Source organism: Halichoerus grypus, chromosome 5 (assembly GCF_964656455.1).
Source record: "Halichoerus grypus chromosome 5, mHalGry1.hap1.1, whole genome shotgun sequence".
Lineage (NCBI taxonomy): Eukaryota > Metazoa > Chordata > Mammalia > Carnivora > Phocidae > Halichoerus > Halichoerus grypus.
In genome coordinates, this window is record NC_135716.1 from 2,817,859 (window position 1) to 2,835,562 (window position 17,704).

The following is a 17,704-nucleotide window of genomic DNA, read 5'->3' on the forward strand; positions in this document are numbered from 1 at the left end:
AGGGAGAAGCAGGCTTCCCGCTGAGCATGGAGCCCGATGTGGGGCTCGATCCCAGGACCCTGGGATCATGACCGGAGCCGAAGGCAGACGCTTAACGACTGAGCCACCCAGGCGTCCCTGTTTTGTTCGTTTTGAGAGAGAGAGCAAGAGCAAGAGCGTGCAGGGGGCGGGGGGGGGGGGCAGAAGGAGAGGGAGAATCTCAAGCAGGCTCGATCTCATGACCCTGAGATCATGACCTGAGCTGACCCCCAAGAGTCAGATGCTCAACCGACTGAGTCACCCAGGTGCCTGCAAAGCCCTGGTTTTAATTGAGCTGTTATATGGTAGGGGACACTTGGAAAATTTGAGAGCAGTCTCGATGGGGATCGTCCTTGTGAAGTGTAGCGGCACTGGGGGGCATGAGACGCACACATGCAGACAAGGACATGGGCTTGCGGGCCCCAAGGATGTGCCCGTTGCAGCAGGAAGGGGCTGTGAGGGAGCCCTGCAATGGTGACGTGATGAGGGAAGGACTTGACCTCAAGGCACAGCAGCCCGGCCTCGCCCGAGGCTGGAGCCCCACCATCGCCCCCAGGGCTTCCCAAGGGGGTCTCAGTGTGAAGGCCGCCCTTCGTTGGTCATTGGTTCTGGGGGGAAAGGGAGAAGGAGCTAATTAAGACCATCTTTGGTTAAGTGAATATGAACTAGAAATATTTTTAATTAAACCAGTTGTTGAAAATCTCTGGTAAGATTTCAACTAGCAGACCTACCTTAAAATAAGACAGGAGCAGCATTGTGATTTCAGGGCCCCCTCTTCTAATGCAGGTCAGAGTGAGGAGAACCCCAGTGCCTGGAGGCCTGCATCCTGCAGAGTGCATGGGTGGAGCTGCATCCTTAGTCTTAACCTTGCATTTTCCTAAAACCTTTCTAAGGGGAAAGTTCTAGTTAGATGCAAGGCGGTGGACGCTTTATTGTGGTGTGTTCCTCTGGGTAGAGAATGCATCACAGAGCCGGGTCGAGGGACCAGGACAGTGGGAACGTAGGACTGGGGTCAGGAGTTGGACACCACTAGGAATGCCATGTGTGGGTCGGGAGTCTGTGAGCCCCTAGACAGGATATTCAGAGTTTGCGATGCAGGTACTTTTCTCCTGGAGAGGGGCTGTAAGCTGCCAAGGTCAAAGACTGTAGGCAGCCCATCGCATGCACTCAGCTGCCTTTTGGTGGACTTGGAACATTACCTCCCTTCGGGTGGCAAGTCACCCCATCCTTGCTCTACCCACCTCCCTGCTTTCCACTCCTGGGTGGCATGTCCAATCCTTAATCCAGCCTCCCTGCCTCCCCAGCCTCTCCATCCCCACTCCCCGGAGGCTGACAATTCTTGCTGGTTCTTGCTGTCTCAAGAGCGGAAGCTGAGCTCTCTTCTGCTGTCTGCTCTTCGTTGTCCTCTCTTTACCCTGCCCCAGGATTAGATCCATACAAGATGTTTCTCTAGGAATTAGGGTTTGTTTTTTCCGCAGCTGACCCAGAGTCAGCACCAGAGAGCTGCGGCGGTCTGAGGTTGGGGTCTCCCAGGTGGCCGAGGACCAGTCCGTGGAGCGCCTGGACAGCCAGGGGTGGGAGGCCACGCGGCGGCCGCCCCCGACTGACTCTCTGCCGGGGTTGTTTTCCTCTTTTGCAGATCAGCCAGTCACTCGATGGGGAGCAACGGCGGACCTCCTTTTTGTGTCACCTTCCCACCTCTCTGTAGCAAGAAAAATAACTTCAGCACCTCTTCAATAATAATGATGAAACTGGTATTAACTGAATGGCAATTATGGATTTTTAACTCTAATTCACAGTAAACCAGCAAGCCATATGTTTAAAATCCAACCAAAAATCATTTTGTTTTGCTGCGTGTCTCACCCGCTTGTGAGAAGTTGCGAGATCTCTATTTGTACAAAGGGATATAAGCATTACTTGCCGGAGGAACACAACTGAAGCAGAGAGAGAAGGCGTCCTAATTTATCCTTAAAGATACCTGATAGTATTATTTATATAGGTAGAGGAAATCTATATATATATACACATATATATGTTTTTGGTGGTAATGAGAATGGCCCCGCAGAACGCCGACTCGGAATCTATGCAAGTTCAGGAGTTGCCTGTGTCCCTGCCGGATCTGCAGAAGCCGGGAAGCGCGGATACCCACGATGAGACCATCAGCGAGGGGTCCATAGACCGGATCCCCGTGCGCCTGTGGGTGATGCACGGGGCCGTGATGTTTGGCAGGGAGTTCTGTTACGCCATGGAGACGGCGTTGGTCACGCCGATCCTCTTGCAGATTGGTAAGTGCCGTCCGCGCCTCTGCCTGGTCCTTAGCACCGAGCATCGGCGTTCGCCGTTTGAACACACGAGCGGACGTCAGCACGCGGACCTCGTCGCGTGCACTGGGAAGTGTTCAAGAGCCCTGGGGGCCAGCATCCTGTCTTTGCTGCCCTCCACCTCCTGGCCATTTTTTTCCTCCCGTTCTGGGCTGGGGCTGGGGTGGCGGGTGGGCCTTGCATGGCGACGAGGAGGTGCCTGTTTCGGCAAGGTGGTAGTCGAGCGCCTGAATGTGTGCAGTCAGCGTCGGTACGTTCTTCTCCCAGTGTGCCTGTCTCCGCTGTGGTACCTCCTGCCCTGCTCCTGCCTCCCGGACACGGTCACCAGCCGTGTCCTGCTGTGGCAGGCCAGGGGACTTCCCTGACTCTCCCTTAGCTTCCTTCCCGAGAAGGGGAGGAGGGTGACTGCAGATCGTCCCCTGGTCGGGCACAAGGCGAGTGCTTGGAACAAAGCCTGGCCTAGAAAATCCTGAGTAACATGGTTTTTTATTACCAGCTTCTTGTTGTTGACGACTTAAATCTGAGTTTCGTGTGGACTTGAGGTGGCTGAATGACGGGATTTCCAGAAATACTGGAGTTTACGGAGTTACTCAGTGAGCATTACGGAGCCCCGTATGGAAGAGACCGCATCCCCTCCGGATTACGTGTCGGTGTTTAGTTTTCCCTGTTGTCTAAGGAAGTTTGAAAATCTGCAAGTTCCCAGCCCCTAAGAGTTCTGGATAAGGGGCCGAGCTGTTTAAAATCTTCTGTTTCATTCCAGAATTCCACATGTGCGTAGTATCTGCTTATTTTGGTTATTTTAGGAATGTTTCTTTCTCCAAACGTAATGCTTCCTGTTCGGTGAGCGCTCACCGCTCTGCGGATCCGTTAGTGAAGTGCAGGGGTCTGACACTCGCCACGTTTCCTTCGGTTAGGAATGGCGCCATCATCAGCCGACCTCGGCCGTGGCAGGTGTGCTTGTGATTATTTCAGATCGCCGTGGTCATGGGACGCACCCCTGCATCTTCTCAGCACATTCATTTCTTCTCTCCGTCCTGAGGTTACGGTCCTGCCACACGTTTTTCTGTTGGTAATCCCGTGCTTTATTGTGCATCTTTAAAGATGCCCTGAGACGGTTTCACGAGACCTCGGCACGGCTGAGAGCTCTTCGGGAGAGTTGGGGATGGTGGAGCATGAGCGATGCGGGTCACTCCTGTTCTTTCATCTCCGTACTTGTCATCTCTGCATTTCTGCTCTCACGTTCCGTACCCAGGAAGGTATGCCAGCGGCCCAAGCGTGGACAGGATGCCACGTCTCTGCCCGTGGGGCCTCCCTCTGGCGGTGGAGGCAGGGGAGTGACCCGACCAGCTGGAGCCACTTCCTGTGAGCAGGAGGGAGCAGTGTGGCCGCAGACCCTCCGAGGGGGACACCCTCCTTGTGCGGGGGGCTCTGGGTGACAGTGTGGAGAGTGAGCAGAGGGCACTCGGGGAGACAGGGGCTTGGCAAGTTTAAGAAATGAAGACTGGCTTTGTGGCCAGACCTCAGGGAGTCCAGCGGCAATTCACTTTACCAGACATTTATTTATTTATTTTTGGTCCTTCAGCATGGAAGGACTTGGGTTTGGCACCACAGTTGAGGTCATTACAAATGCAGTCATAACCGTAAGTGGGGTGGTTACAGTTAGAAACGGAGTGCCGTTATCCAGTTTCTAGACCACCTCGTGGTTATGGTGACAAATAAGGAATTCAGAAGCTCTGGTGATCGAGAAATAGGTTGTTCTAGAAGTGCAGATCTGAGGGTGTTACTCCCCAGATTTTCTTTGTGGTAGGTTATATGTATTAAGGCTTAAAACCCTGGCACTAACAACTCTTTGGAATGTTTTACTTTATAGGTTAAGAGTCTCAACTTCTATACAACTTAGCACGTTCCCTGGTTGGGGTTTGAGTATTTAATGTGCTACATGAGTCTAGTATTAGGTTTGGATAATCTGGGATAATAAACACGAGTATTTTACTACAGAGCATAAATGCGTATGCTGCGTGTGACGGAAGCTTTGGAAGGTCGTGGGCGTGTCGGCTGCGTGCACACCTCCACGGGTACTGACTGTCGGGAGTGGGGGAGGGTGCCTAGGGCCGGGATCCAAGGAGATGCTCCCCTTGTGTGTGTGGCACTCGGGTGACACCGCAGGGCTCCCCAGGGAAGAGGCCTTTAAGAGCTAGGTGTTACCGTCAGCACCTTTCTTGACCCAAAATGGAGCTTCCTCATGGCCCTGGGATGCCCTGGGTACACCTGCTTCAGTTGGGAGCCCCCTGAAATCGAGTAGGGGCCAAACGTCTCCAGTGGCCCCGTTGACCTGCTGGGGAGAGAGATGGGCATCGTGAGAACTTGGGAAGTGTCTGGCTGCTTCAGCATACTTGGCGGTGAGCTGTTCTGTTGTCCTGACAGGTGGAAGCGATGGATTTTGCCGCAGCCTTGCCCGGTCTGTGGTCCTGAAGCCACCCGTTAGCACAGGGGCCGTTTGTCTTTGCTGTGGCTGCTGGGCTGTGTACCACGCAGAGCTGGTAGGTGTCGGGCGAGTTCAGCTTCTGTCCCCCCAGCCCTCTGCACCGGTCTCTAAACTGAGCCCAGCGCTCCCTCCATCTGGCCTTGCAGGTCAGTGGTGTTGGAGGACCCTAGTGAGTCACACGGCCTCTGGACACAGAAGGAAGACATTGCGCCCTTTGTTCCACAGCCTCCTGGCAGGAGGACAGATCAGGCAGAGGTGGCTAGGCTCAGAGGATGGACTGTGTGCAGGGGCCTCCAGGGGAGTACTGATCCCGATGCTTGTGGGAATCTTTGCTGGGGTCCCTAACACAGCATGGAGATGGGAGAGCTCATCCCTTCCCTGCTGGCTGCCCGCTGTGCGGAAGGCCCGGTTGGCAGATTTGGAGAGTTCTGGAGTCCTCTCTTAGGGAGATGAAGTATACACCGTGACGAGGAATGACCTGCCACGTGGTCTTGGCAGACATGAGAGGGGGTGAGCTGTTGAGCTCTTGCCATCTCTGGGGAGCCAGGCCCCATCAAGGGGACCCCCGAGCATGCCTCAGCACCCAGCGGCTGCCCCGATTTGCCGAATCTCCCCATCTTGGGCACCCTGACCTTCCTAGGTCTTTTAGGATTGACATAATTTGGCATACTGAAAAGTAGTGGCTTTTTAAAAATGGACGTTCTGTTTAGTTGGAACAGTTATTTTGTAATGCGTCAGTAGACTCTGCCCAGTTTCTGAAAGCTGGCCAGCCAGATGTGCTTGGCAGATGTTGGGTGCTTCAGGAGACTGTCCCACAAGGACTTGGATCCTCTCTTGGGAGAGGTTCCCACTGCCTGGTCTGGGACCCAGCAGCCGGCTGTATACGCTCCAACTCTTCGGCCACGTTTTAGGGTACATTAAGCAATGACAATGGGGACCCGTATTTCAGTTGAAAGTCCCCTCCCCAGGGTGTGTATGTGTGTCAACTCGACGTGGGGATGGTGGTGCCCGGGCCTCGCAGGTCCCAGCGGAAGGCAGTGTCACCAGTCTTCCTGGCCTACCTGTGAGCTGAGTGGGAGTGACTGCGTGAACCGGCAGGTGGGTGGCCCCAAAGTGGGCCAGGTGCCCTGTCACCTGGGGCACCTGCCACACACCGTGGATCTCCAGCAGGTGACAAATACTCCAGCAGGTAGTTTTCGTTCTTGCGAAAGTTCTCTTCCTGGCTCCTGGTATGGTGGAGTATGGTGGTCTGTTCTTGGTGCTGGATCCCACAACTATAGTTGCAGCTTTTTCTTTTTCTTTTTCTTTTTTTTTAAAGATTTTTAATTAATTTATCAGAGAGAGGGAGTGAGTGAGCATGAGTGGGGAAGGGGCAGAGGGAGAGAGAATATCCAAGCAGACTGTGCACTAAGCAGAGAGCCCAACCTGGGGCTCAGTCTCATGACCCCAAGATCATGACCTGAGCTGAAACCAAGAGTCAGATGCTTCACTGATTGTGCGCCCAGGTGCCCTGTGCAGCTTTTTCTTCTTGTGCTGAACATGCTTTGTAGGCACGAAGTGTCGAAATGCCCTGACTGGGACCCAGCCCACGCATGGTGCACTGTCGAAGTCAGCTGGGCTGGCCTGTTGCAGTCCTTGGTTGGAGAAATTCAAAAAACTATAAAAATTCCAGAATATACTTGTTTTATTCTGTAAACTCTGTTCGTTGCACAAGTGGGATCGTAAGGAAGAACCCGGGTCTTTCAGTTGTCCTCCCTACTTGTCATTCGTAGCCATGCAGGTTGGTTGTCCTTTCCCAGTAAACTCAGGTCTTGGGGGTTTATTTTTGGTTGCACACTGGTCTTCGGTGATCCTCAGCTAAGTGTTGCGTGTGATGACGAGCAGACTTGGCAGGACTGGTCTGTGTCCGTGCTTTGGGGATGACGGAGCTCATCTGTCTTCGTGTCACTCTGGGAAGGACAGGGCCTCGCTGCCTCTTTTCTCCTCTGACCCTGGAGCTGACCTTTGCTGTCGGCTTGGGCCGTTGCTCTGCAGCATCTGTTAGGGTGTTCCATTGCCAAACTGGTTCCTCAAGAGGAAAAGTTTTGGTTAGTGCCAGTTTAAATCCAGACAGTCTAAAGTGTGCGTGTGTGTGTGTGTGTGTGTGTTGCATTCGAGTGAAGTGTGCACTCCCTGACACCCAGGTAAGTGTAAAGTGCACCCCAGCACCCGTGGCCACCCTCCCCATGGGAAGCTCGGTCACAGGAAAGCTGTCGTCCCTGCTCTACCTGACCAGGTGGGGACCTGAAGTCAGGTGTCTCGATCCCAAGTGACCGCCTCTTTTTCTGAAAGGAGCCTTTAGACTAGAAGCGAGTGTCATTTCTTGGGGCTGGAAGGGATGCTGCCAAATTTGCTGGGCCCAGGAGGCGGCAGACGAGGTGGAGGGGTGGTGGTGGGGCCGTGTCCTTTCTTCCTGGCTGTGGGCCCCAGGCCTCTAGCTGGCTGTAGAGGCATGGAAGGGACACCGTGCTCCATGGAAGATGCCTCCAGCAGTCCCTGAGTACTGTCCTTGGAGCAGGCCTAGCTTAGCCCGTAGCCTGCGCCCACCGCTCTGAACCCTTGCTCACAGGGGAGGCTGTCTTTAAATTTAAAATAGATTTTTCTTTAATAGGTAGCATTTCCACCAACGTCAGAATTCAAAAGTCCCGACTGTTCGGATGGTGAGATTTCCGTCCCTCCCTTGCCACCCACTTCCAGGTTCATCCCTAGAGGCAGCCAGTTTCTTGTACCTCCTTCCAGAGACTTCCTACAGACAAGACACAAGACAAGTGGCTTTGTGACTTGTTGGTGTCCCCAGTAGCAGCTCCTGCAGAGCATCCGGAGCAGATGAGGATCCCGATTCCAGGTCAAAGCAGAAAGCCCGTCTGTGCTGGCCTCTTTGGTGCCCGCTGGGTGGTCCCAGCGCCGCTCTGTGGCTGGTCCCCTGTGCCTCCAGGGTCCCTGCCCAGCCCTTCCTCTCCTGTCTCCTCCCCCAAAAGGGTCCGGTGAAACCTTTATATTTTGTCTGACAGTTTCTTACGCACTGGACCCCCATCCCATGTATTGAACACATCAGCTTTTGGAGGGGACTTTTAAAACTGTGCTCAAAGATTGGAATAAAGGAGATCAGAGGGGGCACCTCCAAGTCCGGGTTCCAGGTTTGGTTTTGTTAGTGCCAAGGCGGCTTCAGCCCTTCTCCAGAGAAGATGCCTCCTGGGACCGCCCGCCTGGGTGGTCTGAGGGCAGAGGGGGGCCTCCTGGCCCCGGAGGTGAGCTTTCCATCAGTGCCGAGTGTGGGCCTGTGCGCACAGGGGATCTGGTGGTGGTGAGCGTCAAGTGGACACGTGGGGTCACTCTTCAAAGAAAGCCTGTGGAAGCACCTGCCCCTGAGCCCTGGAGCAGCCCTTCCTAATGAGCAGACACCTCTCCTGGGCCTGGTCCCATCCAGCACCCCTTCCTTGGGAAGGAGAAGTCTGTCCGCTCCCCACCCCGCCCCTGGTTTCCTCTTGGTTCAGGGTGTATCCTCCAGGGAAAGGAAAGGAAAGCCATATAAAAGAAGAGAGGCTGCCTTGTTGCGGTCTCTCAGTTTGACTGACTAACGAATGAGAACTGGGTTTATAAGATCCTAATTCATGGGGAAAGTTCGATTTCAACTTGTCTGTTTCATCCAGGATGCAGGGTGAAGTTTGTGTGCATTTGGTGCATGTCTATTACAAATCCAGACTTTTCCCCCTTTCCATTTCAGCTTAGTGTGAACCAGGATTCCTAGGCTATGATGTGTTGTTACTTGAAGCGCACCTTTTCTTCCTGTGGGAGAAGCCTACCCTTGAACAGCCTGCCTTAAAGAAAACATTCGAAGTATCTTAAGGGCTCGTCACTTTGCTCCACTCCCTGGATTGTTCAGGGAGGGGGATGTTGCAGGCCGGGCTGGCAGGGGCCTCCCGGTGAATCCTGCATAGGATCCGCGCCCTCTGCGAGGGGTGGGGCTGGGGGTGGGGGGTGGGTTGCTGGCCCCGCCCTTGCCCTGCAGCCACCGCGTGCTGGTGCACCTGACTCTGTGGACGGTGGGAAGTCCGCAGGGGAAGTCCGCAGGGCGCAGCACCTGTGAGCACAGTCTCTGTGAGGATTGAGAAACAGGGTCACGCTGCATCCGAACTGGAAATGCATCTGGTGACTCAGCGTGTGCGTGCATGAACTCCACAGGTGCTCCGTCTCTGAGCACAGGTACATCTCCTGCACTCTCCTGGAGGCAGCGGGGGTGGTGTGACCGGGTGACCTGTTGTGAGGTCAAGGTATTGTTTTTCCTGCAAGATGCCTCTAACTCGGAGCTTCCAACGCGTGTGTTGAGATCTGGGCAGCAAGGGCTGTATGGTGTTACTGTAGCTCGCCTTGCCTGGGACGTGGCAGGTGTACTTTCTGCAATTCAGATGCTTCTGACGTCTTTCTAGGAGTCCCCTTTGTGTACAGTGACGCCGTCAGAAGGGTCCAGTGAAACCTTTGTATTTTGTCTGACGGTACTGGTCCTCCAGAGCCTTCTGCGGATAGCACCCTGCGTTGGTTTTCCTGTTTTGAGAAAGCAGACCCAGCAGCTAGCTACCCCGTTTCCTCTGGGCGGGAAGCATCCCCGAGGCGCACCTGCCCCGCTGTCTCAGTATCTGCCACGCTGAAGTGGGCCCTACAGAAATCCACTAGGGCCCTGCTCACCTTGGGACCCAGACAGTTGAGCCCAGGGACATGAGATGAGTTGCCTCCGATGCCTGGCCTCTTGCTTCTGCTGAGGTGTGGCTCCCCTGGTTTGCAGAAGGCACACAGGCTGGGGCAGGAAGGGAGTGGCGTCATTGCAGGGAGATTTCAAAGAATCAGGTGGCCGTGTTAGCCTGAAGAAGCCATAGCTCAGGAAGGCTGGAGGCCTTGTCCCTGAATGCCAGGAAAATGGGCAGGTGGCAGAGGCGTGAGCTGTGCCTCTGGGGCCCAGAGCCCAGGAGCAAGGGACAGATCGCCCCGCTTACAAGTGACTGTGCACCCGTTACCCACGCTGAGGTGATGCCCTCCGGCCCCTGGGCACGGGAGGCCCACCCCTCAGGCAGCATGAGGACCCTCAGTGTCGCGGTGGCCAGGGAAGCCCTGGGCAGTGTGTGGGAACCTCCCCTGCACGGAGAGAGTCATTGTCTTGGCCGAGAGCAGGTGGGAGGTTTTGGATTTTAATTCTGTATTTTCCCTCTCCTGGTTTTTCTCTAGCAGCCGAACATCAGGCCGGGCGTGGCTGCCTCCCCTGCAGGTGGCTGAGGCTCCTTATCTAACAGTTCTTCCAGGATCAGGTGGCTGAGGCCCTACAAGCCTGGGGAAGTTTTATCAGTAGGCTCTCTTGGGTGGGTTTCCCCCAGGACCCACCCGTCCTTCCTGGCACTTGGCTCAGCCCTTAACTTATCTTTGGTTGCTTGTCTGCAAGGCCCCAAGGGCAGGGGCGTGACTGCCCTGTCCCCACGGTCTCCTGGGTATTGTGCCTGGTTTCGGGGGAGGCGTGCTCAGACTGCTTCCAGCTGGGCTGTGGGGCACGATCGTCTAGTGGTTGATCTTTCCCCGTGTGGGGAGCACTGGGCTCAGTGCCTTCCCCCCCCGCTGTGGGAGCTCCATAGAGTGAAGAGGCAGGTGTACCCAGCAGCATGGGCCACAGGGCTGGGCCTCCAGGCTGGAGGTACTGAGTGGGGGAGGGGATGGTAAATGGCCGAAATTGGACGGGCCCTGGAAGATATGCGTCTCAGTGAAACAATCCAGATGCAAAAGGACAAATCCTGTATGATTCCACTTCTTTGAGGGACCCAGAGGCATCAGGTTCGTAGAGACCCAAAGTGCAGTGGTGGAACCTGGGGAGGGGGAATGGGGAGTCCATGTTTCATGGGGACAATCTCGGTTTTGCGAGATGAAAGTGTCCTGGGTGGACTTGGGTGATGGTTGTGCAGCCACGTGAATGTATCTGATATCCCCGAACTGCACACTTAAAAATGGTTGAAGTGGCCAATTTAAGTTATGTATATTTTACCACAATTTTCAAAATGTGAAAAAAAAAAGGATGGGCCCCACAAAATATCCAGCTAAACACTGGATTTCCTGCTGACGCGAGACTAAGGAAGCCCGAAGGGTGCCACGTGGCCCGGGCTTGGAGTCAGCAGACTGCCCGCCCTTGTCCAGTGGGAGAGAACTCTGCAGCCCGCAGGCATGGTGTCCAAGCCCGGGAGTCCTGCCCCGAAAGCCCACCGAGGTCAGGGGACCCTCACTGCGCCTCCAGAGCACCGTCGGCATTGACCGGACGACAGGCAGCATGCCAGGAGGAGAGGCACACGCTTAGGCGGGAGTTTGTCAAAACCTCCTAAATTTTGACCAAAATAATTGAAAAAATCCGTGTTAGACTGTTTTGTTTGGATTGGGAAGTCTGGATTTCCTTGTGTTTCAGATCATTGTATTTTAGAAACAATGAAATGTCAGCTGTAGTCCTTTTTCCCAAGGAGTTACGAAGCCTGTTATTCTTCCATCAAGCACTGACTGAGCACCTACCTGCTAGGTGCTGGGCACAGTGCCAGGTGCAGCCGCTGGGTTTAGAGTGGAGATGGAGAACGGGGCATGCGACCAGAACAATTGGCTGGGGTGCTGAGGTGTGGGAATCAGTGCGACTGCAGAGCCCTCGGTCCAGGGGTCAAATGATTCCAGATCAGGGAAGGCTTGCAGGGACGTTATCTAACCAATAAGCCGGCCTCGAGGGTGTGCCCCGTGCTGGGGGCTCTGCCAGGACCTGGGGGAAGGTTGTGATTGATGGTTGGGAGAAGCAAGATTGGGAAGGACAGTTACAGTACTAGCTGTTGGCTGCTGTTGAACTCGAGCATGGGAACAGCGAACAAGGCAGAAGGCTATCCACCTGGGCGCAGGAAGGGGACCGGAAGTCAGGAGGCTGTGTGTGTGGAGGAGGGGATGCTGGGCCTCCCTCTTGCAAAGAGTAAGCTGATGTCACTGAGTGAAGCAAGGGTGAGTCAGCACATTGTCCCAGGGAGAGGTAGGTGTAGGGGAAAGTGCCGCCTGGCCAGTGGAAGAAGGGCAGGAGCTTGCTGCAGAGTGGTGTGAGCAGAGATCTGGCCTCTGGTAGGCAGGGATCGATCATAGGAGGTGTTACGTGCCACTCTAAGGAGGTGATTTACAGAGAAACCTGGGCAGTTGTGCTTTCTTTCAATCTTGAGCATTGGTAAAGGAACAGGTTTTTAGAAGTCTTAATAGTAAGCAGTGTACTGTAGCAGTTTCCAGACTTACCAGATTAGTTTGCAGAATTGTGGTGACCAAACATGGAGCACATGCACACTTGATTAAAGAAAACAGAAAAAATTATGTCAGTTATTCCTGCAGAAAAAGCTCATTTAACTGATGATGAAAGCCAAAAATGAGTTAAATAAATTGTAACAAAACATTACAAATATGTGTTGAAATGATAAGATAACCAGGCAGCCCAGACACCTGAGTGTCTGCATTTGGGGGGACCTGTGGCACCTGCCCTCAGGTGAGCACAGCCAGGTGGCTTCCTGGCTCCCTCCAGAAGGGTGGTGTTCAAGGCATAGTTCCAAAGGCATCACTGTGATTATTTAATATTTTCCGTAAACATGTATCAGAAATAAAATTAGAATCCCAGAGAGGTTTTTTCAATGATAAACTTTAGAGCAAATGCTCTCTTTTATCTTAAAAACAATCGGTATAGAATGTGTCTACCTGCAAAATATTTTCCAGATGATGGTAATTTTGTCATAAAAAAAATCAACCATTTAAATCTTAACATGTTTTGATGTGTACAAAACATGTACACACATAAATTATGTAAATAGTAGGTCAATAGGATTTGTCTTTGGGTGCAGTATAGGTCGTCTGCCCTCCATTGAGGTGAAGAATGGATACGGATGTATCTAAATGTGAAGTATTTTGGGAACATCACAGACAGTAACTTTAAGACACTTCAATTTAACATTGAGAATCTGGAGTAGCTGTGTTAGAAGTACTGTATCTGGACGGGGGGTGGGTCGCAAAATGGAAGACGGGGGACCTGGAAACCCGAGTTTCAGTTTGAGGTGGGAGGGGCTGGATTGGAGGGGAGTCCGTGTTGGGGTCAGGTGAATTGGCTTGGACAAGACCCTGGGCCTAGGCAGGAAGTGGCCAGAGCCCTGGAGGGTTCTGCCAGCAGGAGGTAGGCTGGGCGGAGGGGGCGGGGTGGTCTGACCTTGCATCAGTTCAAACCAAATTATGTTCTACTTGAAGTTCCTTTTAGACATAAATCTGCTTACATTTTGCTGTCATTTAAGAGCATGACTAAGGAGAATTGCTGCCTGTTTTGATGGTAATTGTTTGGACCCAGCAGCAGTTTTGTGCTGTGCCCCACACTCTTCCTCTTCCCCTGGGCCAGCCCCGGGGAGGCCTGAGCTCTGAACACTTCCCCATTCTCACACCAAGGCGCCCCCCCCCCCCCCCCCCCCCCCCCGCGGCCTGCTGCCTGTTGCTGGTGCAGACGGCCCCGGGGAGCGTTCACAGGGCTGGCAGAAGGCCTTTGGTTCCCCATACTCCCTCACCTTGCAGAATGTAACCACAGCCCAGCCGAATTTGCAGCCTGGCTAGACGCAGCAGGGTTGCGGGTTGGAGGGGCTGTTCTCTGTGCCGCTGTGACTCGACACTCGGGAATTTTATATTATTATTATTTTAAAGATTTTATTTGAGAGAGCGAGCGAGCATGAGTGGGGGAGGAGGCAGAAGGAGAGGGAGAAGCAGGCTTCCCGCGGAGCAGGGAGCCCGATGCGGGGCTTGATCCCAGGACCCCGGGATCATGACCTGAGCCGAAGGCAGCCCAACGACTGAGCCACCCAGGCGCCCCCTGACACGCAGGATTTTTAAATGGGCTCCTGGGCACCTGCTGAAGCTTACTTGCTCACCTGCGCGAAGAGGGGAGTGGTGTCCAGGCGGAGTAGAGGACACCTGACTGGTGTGGGGTGGGACTCTGGGCCGTGCCCGACTCTCACCTCCACGGGGCTGGTGAGCAGAGCCTGAGTGTGCAGGTCCCCTTTGCTGGGAGGGGAGGCGACCCGAGCCCTCCTGTCCTCAGGGAGGGCACACCAGCGTTTAGAGGAGGGGACACACTCTTCAGCAGCTAGTTCTACGGCCACCACGAGGACAACCACTGGGAACCTAAGCTGCTGGGAGGAAGGTTCAGAGCTGAGCCCGGTGTGGTGAGTGGGCCAAGGAGTACCAGCTCTCCTGGGTCATGAGGCCACTCTGTCCGAGCAGTCACTTCGGGCCCTAGTCATGGCCGCGTGGAGGGGAGTTTTCTAGAGGCAAGCCATCGGTCTGATCGGGACCAAGGGCTCAGATAGAGCCGGCATGTTTCCTGACTGGTTCTGGGAGCCTCTGGGAGCCTTTCATGGTGAACGGCAGGTGCTGGTGGGGAGGCCAGGTCCCATGGGACGCTGAGGGTGATAGCAAAAGGCAAATGTCACAACGGGGAGGGCACTCACACTAGAGCATGCCTTCCGCACTGGCCCTGGGCCTCACCTGCTACCTTTCAGTCCCCCCGAAGGTCCCGGGCGAGGCCGTCCTGTGTGGGATGCAGTTTCCTATGGTCTTTTTCTTCAAAGCAGGCTGCCTCCTGCTTGTACTGGGCCTGAGGCTGCAGCGATGCTGCCGGGGGGCTGGGGGGCTGGGGGGCTGGGCCTGGACTTGGACTGCTGGAGAGGGCCGCAGAGGGCACGGTGGCCATCCCCGCTTCCCCGCCTGCGAGCTCGACGTCTGGGCCTGTGATGATGGTGCGTGCCAGCAGCGGGCTGCTCTCGGGGGCCTTCGGGGTACTTCTCAGCCTCCTGTGAGCTGCCCAAAACAACTGTTTGTTGAGAGCATCTTGTCCCAGCCGTCTGTCAGTCTCCGCCTCGAGCACCACAGCTTGTTTCAGGCAGCCCTCCTGTTCTGCAGTCGAGGGGAGCGAGGCTCCGGGAGGTGGTGGACTGGCCTTGGCGTCCTCCCTGGGGCAGGTGCCCGCCAGAGTGCCTGGTCCCCATCGTCCGCCTGTCTCCCTTGCAGCAGCCCCACTTCACCGTTCTGCCGGTTTCTGCCAGGAACCAAGGAAGGTGTCAGTGTCCACATTACCTGGGCACGGAACTTCTTAGGTGTCTAATTGCACCAGGAAGAAGAGGTTGTGGAGCCCCGGTGGGGGGCCCGTGAGGTCTGTGATGGAGGATCTGAGAACATGCTCGGGGGGAGTGGTTCCAGAGGGGGGCTTGGCTTCAGCCCTGCTCCTCTAGGCTCCCACGCCCGGCATTTCTCGCCGTCGTCAGGACTGTCTAGGGGCTGCCCTCAGCCGTGTTTGTGCCTCGAGGTCCGTCCTGTGGGGGCGTGGGCCCCGCCAGCCAGTGCCAGGCGCCTGAGCGTCTTCGTGTGCGCCTTCCGGATGAAGGGCTGGGTGCTCGCGGGGGGCCCATGTTCTCTCGGGGCACGTGTGGCATATGTATGTGGGAGCTTTCTGGTCCAGAAATCCAGGGTTGTGCTTCTCGCCTCCCAGGGAGGATGACTTCAGGGAGTGGGCTACGACCCGCACGTGTGGACGGCCGGCGAGCCAGCTTTCACGGGTCCCCTGTTTACTGAGAGCACATGGACGCCCAGAGAACTTTCTTTTGATCGTGTCATTGAGCTATTGGTTGTCCTTCCAATGCTTTAAACTCCGTGCCCACTGAAAGCTTGACCGCACTATGGCCCCAGTGATGTAGGGAGGGACGCTCGTGTGTGGAGCAGCCCACGTACCCGGGGCTGAGCTGTGTGTGCACGTGTCGTCTTGTTGAACCTTCAGAGGGCTCACCTCTGTCAGCGTGTCCTCGGCCTCCGGCTGCAGAGCCCACTTGGCCCTCTGGTGCTCAGTGGGGCCTGGCCCCATCTCCTGGGGCTGGAGGCTGCTTGCACCCCCCGTGTGCTGGAAAGGCTGCTGGGGCCTGGGCCGTGGGGCCGCCGCCTAGTGGGAGGCATGCTGCTCTCCTTCTCTCCCCAAGGATTTGTTGAGGGCCTTCTGCGGCAGGCGGGGGAAATGCCCTGGCAGACGGTAAAGACAAATAAGCAAGCCGGGCCGAGATGGCGATTGGCGCCATGGCAGGAATGTCTGAATGATGAAGGGAGCCACCCCTGCAAAGATTGGGGGGGGGCTTCCATGCAGACACTGGGGTCCCTGAGACTAGGAACAGAAGGTGGGGGGCGGGGACGCTGGAGCCTAGAAAGGGGCGAGAAAGGGGGTCTGCTGTGGGGCCGGCCCTGCCGGCGGGTGGGGTAGGACCTCGTGGACCTCGTAGGCTGGGGGTTGGGAGCTGTGGCAGCTTGTGAGTCCAGGACATCCACTCATTTAGGGTTTTAGAAGGCTGCTGGCTGCAAACTGGTGGGTGGTGGGAAGACATGGGGAAGCAGGGGACAGTTGGGGAAGTCTGTTCTGTTGCACTCCTGTGGAAGTGCAGCCCTTTTAGGGCACAAAGGAGCTGGAGGCACTGGGGGAGACAGAGGGCAGGGTGGGGTGAGCGGTCCGGGCAGGAGGCCCTGGGGGGCGCAGTGGGGGGGGCAAGAGCTGAGCTCTGGGGCCCGTGGGGTGGGAGGGGACTCTTGGCCTTCCACCAGCATGATTGGGTGGATGGTGGCCTTTTTCCTGAGTTAGGGGACCCCCGAGGGGGACTAGATTTGGAGCCACGCACGCATCAGGGTATAGGTTCTGCACATGTTGAATTCGAAGAATCTTTATCCTCCTCCAAGGCCAGGTCCTCTTGGTGGGCGAGCAGCTCTTGGCTTCTGGAAGCTTGAGAGGTGGCCGCAAATTGCAACTGTCCTGACCCAGGAGCTTAGGCCTGGCTGCGGGATTAGCTGCATTTCATGCACTTCGGGAAGCTTCTAGAACCTTAGGCCGAGCGCCTTGTGATTTCTTGTACCGATAAGGTAACGTGGCTGTGCCATCCCGAAGATGCTTGCTTGTTGCAGTGTGTACTTTAGAGCTGTGAGGTGGGTGGTTGTGCTGCTGGTTAGGGCGAGAGCAGCTGGTGCTCCAGCTGGCAGGGGCTGTGCTCCTGAGGCGCTTCTGGGAAGGAAAGGGCCCGCAGCAGCTGGGTGCCAGGGCAGTGGGAGGTTCGCGCCCCTGGCTTTCCAGAGGCTCAGTGACCCGCCAAGTGCATCCAGCCGGGCTGTTGAGTCTCCTCCTCCTTTAAAATAGGCGTTGGGAGCCCCTGGTGCGGGGCTGGTGGGCGCTGTGCACGTTTATTTCCTGGGAACAGCCCAGCCTCAGAGCCAGTGCAGGGGCTGGGGAGTGCTTGTTTTACCAGAAGAAAGACCATGCAGAATCCAGAGGTGAGTCTCCTCTGAGGATGTGTGATGGGTCAGGAATTCAGTGCCCCCCAGTAAGTTTGAAGGACACCCTTTCCAAACTGCTGCCTCTGTTCGGAATAGCGCGTTGTGATGTGGCACAGTGAGCCCCAGAGAACCCCTTGGGCAAACTTCTTTATCATCCACCCACAGGGAGCCTGAACTGACCACTTTGCCCTCTGTCCCTGACCTCGAGGGGACCCGCGCCCCCCACAGCCCGCCCAGGTGGGGGCTGCACCCTCTGGGTACCCGAGCCCGCTCTTTAGCACTGTGGTGAAGGAGCACACGTGGGGAGCACAGCCTGGGTGCTGGGGACGCCCCTGAGAGCAGCCTGGTTGGCGGTGGGCTTCTGGACCTCTGGGAAGGGCTTGTGTGCACACACATGGGGCCTGTTCGTCCTCACCTGAAAACGCCAGTTGCTGCTCCCTGCCCTTCATCCCACTCCCTACCTTCCCGTGGCTCTGGGGTTCTA

At 55.7% G+C, this 17,704-nt stretch overlaps 1 protein-coding gene across 7 annotated transcripts in view; it reads left to right on the forward strand.

The window, feature by feature from the left end:
* Positions 1 to 17,704, forward strand: part of SLC45A4 (solute carrier family 45 member 4) — a 74,996-nt gene that overhangs the window by 39,328 nt on the left and 17,964 nt on the right. For 5 of the 7 annotated variants that reach the window (XM_078071934.1, XM_078071933.1, XM_036109461.2 and 2 more), the window contains one exon: positions 1,658 to 2,303. In XM_078071934.1, the coding sequence (XP_077928060.1) occupies positions 2,051 to 2,303 (253 nt within the window). In that variant the 5' untranslated portion in view covers positions 1,658 to 2,050. Of the gene's footprint in view, positions 1 to 1,657; positions 2,304 to 8,914; positions 9,067 to 14,313; positions 14,661 to 17,704 lie in introns of those variants that run through there. The other 2 variants (XM_036109463.2, XM_078071932.1) reach the window with 2 other exon arrangements.